Source organism: Entamoeba nuttalli (genome assembly GCF_000257125.1).
Source record: "Entamoeba nuttalli P19 unplaced genomic scaffold asmbl_5054, whole genome shotgun sequence".
Classification (NCBI taxonomy): Eukaryota; Evosea; order Mastigamoebida; family Endamoebidae; genus Entamoeba; species Entamoeba nuttalli.
This window is the reverse complement of record NW_008577213.1, coordinates 3,087-9,752: the sequence shown is the minus strand read 5'-3', so window position 1 is coordinate 9,752 and position 6,666 is coordinate 3,087. Positions and strand designations below refer to the sequence as shown.

At 28.0% G+C, this 6,666-nt stretch overlaps 4 protein-coding genes across 4 annotated transcripts in view; 3 read left to right on the top strand and 1 right to left on the bottom strand.

The window, feature by feature from the left end:
* Positions 1 to 605: 605 nt before the first annotated feature.
* ENU1_118310 (Rap/Ran GTPase-activating protein, putative) lies at positions 606 to 2,942 on the top strand (the record flags this gene model as incomplete). Its single annotated transcript, XM_008859752.1, has 1 exon — positions 606 to 2,942. The coding sequence occupies one exon, from the start codon at positions 606 to 608 to the stop codon at positions 2,940 to 2,942; it is 2,337 nt and encodes a 778-aa protein (XP_008857974.1).
* Positions 2,943 to 3,028: 86 nt separating this feature from the next.
* Positions 3,029 to 4,201, bottom strand: ENU1_118300 (UDP-N-acetylglucosamine transporter, putative; the record flags this gene model as incomplete). The annotated part of the gene is made up of 1 exon (XM_008859751.1): positions 3,029 to 4,201. The coding sequence occupies one exon, from the start codon at positions 4,199 to 4,201 to the stop codon at positions 3,029 to 3,031; it is 1,173 nt and encodes a 390-aa protein (XP_008857973.1).
* Positions 4,202 to 4,412: 211 nt separating this feature from the next.
* Positions 4,413 to 5,162, top strand: ENU1_118290 (hypothetical protein; the record flags this gene model as incomplete). Its single annotated transcript, XM_008859750.1, has 1 exon — positions 4,413 to 5,162. The coding sequence occupies one exon, from the start codon at positions 4,413 to 4,415 to the stop codon at positions 5,160 to 5,162; it is 750 nt and encodes a 249-aa protein (XP_008857972.1).
* A 149-nt stretch (positions 5,163 to 5,311) lies between these two features.
* ENU1_118280 (ubiquitin-protein ligase, putative) overlaps positions 5,312 to 6,666 on the top strand; it is a gene marked incomplete at both ends in the record, with an annotated part of 2,262 nt that continues 907 nt past the window's right edge. The window contains one exon of the mRNA XM_008859749.1: positions 5,312 to 6,666. This exon is cut by the window's right edge and continues 907 nt beyond it. Coding sequence (XP_008857971.1) covers positions 5,312 to 6,666 — 1,355 coding nt within the window.

Sequence of the window (6,666 nt, the reverse complement as noted above, 5' to 3'; positions counted from 1 at the left end):
TGAGATGAGAAGGTCTCCCTTCGCATTCATGAAGAAGATAGCCGAAATCATAAGAATAGAATAACAAGATTTCAGTTCCTTGCAGAAAAAAAAGAATTTTCTTAATAGACTTCAAGTGAAACTAGTTCTATAATTTATTTTTATAATTTTTACCATAGTAATGAACTAATTTATTATTTCTATATCTAATACTAATAATTCGGGATTTGTTTCATCTCAATTTTAAGAGCTGAAAACTCTGTTGAAATGGAAAAAGAAAAAACAAAAATATAAAAACTTAATTGTTAGATAAGAATTGTTATTCAAAATTTATCAAGAAAAACATTTTGAGTAAAACAAAATAGTGTAAAAATAAAAACGATGTAATAAAAAAAACTCACGAAACGAAATTGAAGAGAACGAAGGAGCAGAATTTTTGTTTTAAAAGAATATTTAAAGAAAATAATAATGTAAGAATAAAAAAGAAAAAGCAATTAAAAATAAAGGGGTTGCTGCAAACTTCGTGCATGTCATAAACACTATCACCGACTCTTACTAAATGTTGTATTACCAAAAAAAAAAAAATAAAAATTTACTAAAACTGAAAAGAACTTTTATTAAGCTGTATGTCAAACAAACAAGAAATACTTTCTTCTTCAATTTCCTCTCAAGAAAAAAAAGACGAACTAACTGAATCTTCATCCAGTTGCCTTACAACAACAGAACCTATGTTAGAAGAAAGACAAGACGAAAAGACAGAAGAAAATGGATCTCCTTTAATTTCTGGATCTTCTAAGACAGATACGTCTGAAGAAGAAGTAAAAGAAAAAAAAGGGAAAAAGAATTTTCTATCTAAAACTGTTGGTGGTATTGCAAAAGGAACTAAGGCTGTTGGTCATGGTCTTGTTAAAGGTACAAAAGTTGTTGGTCATGGAGTAGTTAGTGGAACAAAAGCAGTAGGTCATGGAGTAGTTAGTGGAACAAAGGCAGTAGGTCATGGAGTAGTTAAAGGAGGTAAAGCAGTCGGTCATGCTCTTAGTAAAGATGAAAAAGATAAGAAAAAAGAAAAGACCAAAGAAGAAAGTTGTTCAGAAGGTGAAATTATTGTTTCAGAACCTTTACTTGAACAAGAAACAAATGGAAGTGATATTTCTCTTATCGATTCACAAAATCTTCAAAGTATAAATCCAAGTGATAACAAATCAACAATTTCAAATATCAATGGAGATACTGCATCATATACGTCTGCTTCAATGAATACAGAAACTAAAAGTGTTAGTCAAAGCTGTGCTAATACTGATACAGTTTCTGTTACTTCATTAGATAAAACAGAAAAAGAAACAAAAAAAGAAAGTAAGTTCAGAAGATTTGGTAAGAAAAGAAATAGCTCGAATCCTGATGACCCTACATTAACTTCAGGATCCCAAAAAGCAGATGAGTCTTCTTCTTCGTTAGAAAAATCAGAAAAATCACATAATTCAAAAGACTTATCAAAGAAAACACCAGAAAAGGAAGATAAAGAAAAGAAAGGTGTATTTGCTTCAGCTGGAAAATTTGTAAAAGGGTTAGGTGAATCAACTAAAGAAGCATTAACATTTAGTAATGAAAAGAGTAACGAGGAAAAAGCAAAAGAAGAACAAGAAAATTTAATAGTACTACAGTTATTTAAAGAAAATGTCCGTTGTTTTGATAATAGTTCTGTTGTTACATTACCATGTGAGTCATTAACTGGATATAAAAGAATGAATAAATCTAAGGTTACAAAAAGAGATTTAGTTTTTGCTATGTGTAGTAATGCAGTTTATAGAGGAACAATTAAAATTGATTCTTGGAGTACAATGGAAATGCCAAAAGACACCTATAAAGAAGGAGTATTTGGTGATTCATTAATTACATTAAATGTTAAAGAAGATGGGTATTTTATTGAAACATGTTCTGAGTCTGTAGATCAAAAAACAGATTTAAAAAATTTCACTATTGTTGATTTTGAATCTGATTTTCCATTTTATAAAGAATTTTTTTATGGTAATGATCAAGTTAAGCATTATTTATCTAAAGAAGAAAATGTCATTTGTTCTGTTCAACGTTTCAAAGAAGTTTCTCGTTGTATTTTAAGAAATAATCAAGGGGTTACTCGTTGTCTTATTGGAAAAGAAGAATCAGAAAAACCACAAAATTATAGTAAATTTTTCAAAGACCCAAAGACTGTTATTTGTTTAAATAATACAATAGAAATTGATGAAGAATTACTTGAAATGGAAACTAAGTCTCTAATAACCCATTATAAATTTGGGGTTATTTATGTAAAACCTGATCAAACAGAGGAAAATGCAATATTTAGAAATACTCCAGAAAGTTGTTCTCCAGCATTTTGGAAATTCTTAGACCTGATTGGTAATAAAATTGAACTTAATGGATGGAGTGGATATAGAGGAGGGTTAGATGTTAAAACAGGAACAACAGGAGTAAATAGTTATATTTCTCATTCAAATAATTTTGAAATTATGTTTCATGTTGCTCCTTTATTACCTTTATTACAAAATGATGAACAAGCTTTAGAAAGAAAAAGACATGTTGGTAATGATGTTGTAGTATTAATATTTAAAGAACAAAGTAGTCCATCTGATAGATTTGATCCAAGATGGTTAACAAGTCATTTTAATAGTATTTTCTTAGTTGTTACACCAGAAAAAACTACAGAAGATAATAATAAATATCATGTCACTGCTTGTACAAAACCATCAATTAATCCATTCCCACCTTTCATTAATGAAACAGGTATATACAATCATGACGATGAATTTAGAGACTTTGTATTAAGAAAATTAATTAATGGAGAAAGAATGGCAATGTTTTCTCCTACTTTTAAATTAAATTATAAGAAAACTATTAGAGAACAACTAAAAGACTTAAATGAGAGATATTACAAGCAAGATCTTCTTTCGCAAATTAATTTCTTCTAATATACTTTTTTTATTGTTCTCAAACAAATTTTATTTATTTTCCATATATAAAAAATTAATTAATTATTATCATAAAAATTTCTAATCTAATTTTCAAGGTCATCAATAATAAGTTTTGATTCTACTGATGGTGCTTCAAGCTCATCAATAGTTAAAACATCAATATTATTTTCTGCTCTTTGTTCAGCTAACAGGGATACATTTTCTGTTTTAATTGATTCTTCATGTTCCAATTCATTTACAGGTTGTTCCATAGTAATTGCACCATCATGACTCTCTCCAATAACAGGCTCTGGGTTTTGATAAGACCAACTTGCTCGTTGGTCATTGTAATTTGAAATTGAAATAAGTACACCAACTGCTCCAAGGCAAAACTCAAAAGAAATTGGGGTATCAAAAATAAAATATGAAAGAGTAGTTGTACATACAATAGCAACAGAAACAGCAAATCCTTTGACTATAACATCTGCATATGTCATAACTAATGCAACAAGAATACCTCCTACTGACATAACAAATATCATAATTAAAGTATAAATGGAAAAGTCATGGAAAATTCCTTTTTGGAAGACACTTACAGAATCAAATAATACCAAATTAATAATAGAAAATCCAATACTGTAAATAGATAACTGGAAATTTCGTTCCCATAAATTTAACTTTGGACCATTGTCTACCTTATTCTTTAAAATTTTTTCCATAAATACTCCACTAAATCCACTTGCAGTAGCTGCAAGAAGAGCTGCTCCAACTCCAATGAAATAATGTCCACCTTCTACAGCACTGTTTCCTGTTGTTGTTGTTCTACTAGCACTTTCTACTGTAATGACTGCAAGAACTAACGTTGCAAGGCCTCTCCATTGTGTAGCTGTTAACTTTTTACCAAGAATTAATACTGAGAGAATAGCAGCAGAAAGTATTTTAACTTGAGTAAGGACAGCATATAAACCAGGTTGAATATTAGCTAATGACACTTGACATAATATGTTTTGGAAAAAATAAATAAATGCAGGTATACTTGAGATGAGTGAAGTCATTATTAAATATTTTAAATGAGAAAAAATAATTACATCCTTACGGGTAAGTACAATTCCTATGATTGAAATAACACATTTAGTAATTTCACTTAATAAAATTGAGGCACTTGTAGAATATTGTTCTTTTAGAATACCTCTTGAATAACGAGTAATCAATGAAAGAGAAGTGTTTTGAATCGTTAAAGCAACAAGAAAGATGATACTTAAAATTGCTTGGTTCATGAATTGAATTATGAGATGTCTTTAGGTTTGATATACTTTTTTATTTTTCCTGAGATTATTCTTTGACTAAAATTCCATTTTTTTGTTTTTTTCATTGATTTTTGATATCTGGGAATGGGAAAAGAATGTCAAAAAAATTGAGTTATTGAATAATATTTGAATAAGAAAACAACAACCATTTGTTCTACTAACTGAATAATCTGATTATAAAATGTTTAACGATAACAACAAAATTCTTGATGAAATAAATTATCAAATGGTTTCACCATCTCCTAATAGAATATTTAATATACTTCAAAACTATAAAAAAATTTTCATTCATATTATTGTCCATCATATAATTCAAATTATTGCATTATTAATTTGTATAATTCTCATTTCAACAAATTTCTCTATAACAGAACATCCTTTAGGTATTAAAATATTAATTAGTGAAATGGTTTTTTCTGTTATTGCATTGTTTATTTATATTTGTTATCTTCCATTATTATTCATTGCTTTTAGAACTCATCCTCTTTTTATCGCAGACCCTAATGGTAAGCCATTTTTTGCTAAGATTGCTAATTTGGTTCATCGTTTTTACTCATTAACTCTTGGAATAAACGTTATCCTCTCATTATTACTTTCTTTTAGTTTTAATCCAACAGGAAGTTTAAATAAAAGAAGTGATGGTATTTATTCGACTCTTGTTTGTTTCTTAATATTCCTTGGACTTTCTTGTGGTGAAATTCAAAACCCTTTATTGTTTATCACTCGTAAAATAAAATCAGTCGAAATCAGTTTTAATGAACTTGAAGTAGAAGAACCTTTGAAAGGGTCTTCTTTTGCTGATAAAATTAGTGTTTTTACTTTGGGATATAATTTTATTGGACTTCAGTGTTATGTCAAATATCATTTTGACCCAAACCAGCCTACAATACAACCAGAATTATATCTTAGTGGATGGGTAAAGAATTTCTAATTGAACCTTCTGAATGGTTATTGTTTCATTAAGAATGAAAAAAACAAAATTATGTTTTTTTTTGTTTTCCTCAAATGATAAGTTTAAATGATGAAAAATAGCCACGTTGATAGTTATTTTAATAATCATACTTCATCTCAATAACTAAAATGAGACCGGCTTGGAGACTTAACAAAAAAATTAATCTTTCTGGTACTTCGCCTAAACCTAAATCATCTAGAGAAATACTTTTGCAAATTCAAATTCAAAAAAAAGAAAGAGAAGTAAATCACCAACGTGAAAATGCTGCAACACTTATTCAATCGGTTATAAGAAGATACCAAGTAAAGAAAATTCTTCCGTCTTTGTTTATAGAAAATTTTAGATTATTTAAAGAGTCAAAAGGAAACAAAGAATATAGTTCTTGTATTACTGCAGCTACTTTAGCCCCTTGTGTTAAAAATAATACTTTTGCTTTAACACTTCTGAATTATCAAAGAAATCATCCACTAATTGGTAAATTAGCATGGAATTTATTAATAAGTGAAACTCAATTAAATCCACGAGCAATATTGATGCTTGTAAATACATTTATTAATAAACCTGTAGTTCCAAAGGCTTATCCAAACAAAAAAATATTACCAATACTTCCTTTTCAATTAAGACAACAACTAATTACTACTTTATGTCTATATCCAAATCAAGGATTATTAAATTATTTAACACTTGAAGGTGAATCAATTATTCCACTATCCAAACAATCATTAGACTATTTATTTACTGTTGACTTAACAAATTATCAATCATTAATTACTTATTTATTACAATCATCTGAATTACCTCCAATTTATGAAGTTAAATTCATTAGTGAATTGATATCAATAGAAACTGTAAATACAAGAATATTAAAATTATTACACAATAAGAAAGTGCCTATTCCAACTAAAAATACTTTCTTTATACATTTAAATTTATATAAGTTAATCAAACAAAGTCAAACTTTATTACATTTATTTTTACAGAATTTTCCATTCCCTTTCTTAGATTTAATGCAACCATTTATTGAAACAAATGCACCATATCATGATGATGCAGTTAATTTATATATAAGTCTTTGTCATGACGTTCTTTCATCAAGACTATACAGCAATTTATATGAAGACATGTTACCCTCATTGAAGTATTTATTACCTTTATTAAAAATTAATGAAAACCAACAGATAATGCAAGACTTACATCTTCTTATTAGACATTCCCCATTTCCACCTTCATTACTTCCATTTACAAAAAGTGTAAATCCAACACTCTTCTCTCCATTACCTCAAAAACTTATTGGAATATTTTCTAAGTTAAATAATGAAATCATATTTAAATCAACAATAAAAATAAGGAGAGATTATCTCATTGAAGACAGCTTAGCACAAATTAATCATTGTGATATGAATGCAATTCAAATCAAATTTGTTGACCAATTTGGAATAGAAGAAAATGGGGTAGATGGTGGTGGGTTATTAAGAGACTATCT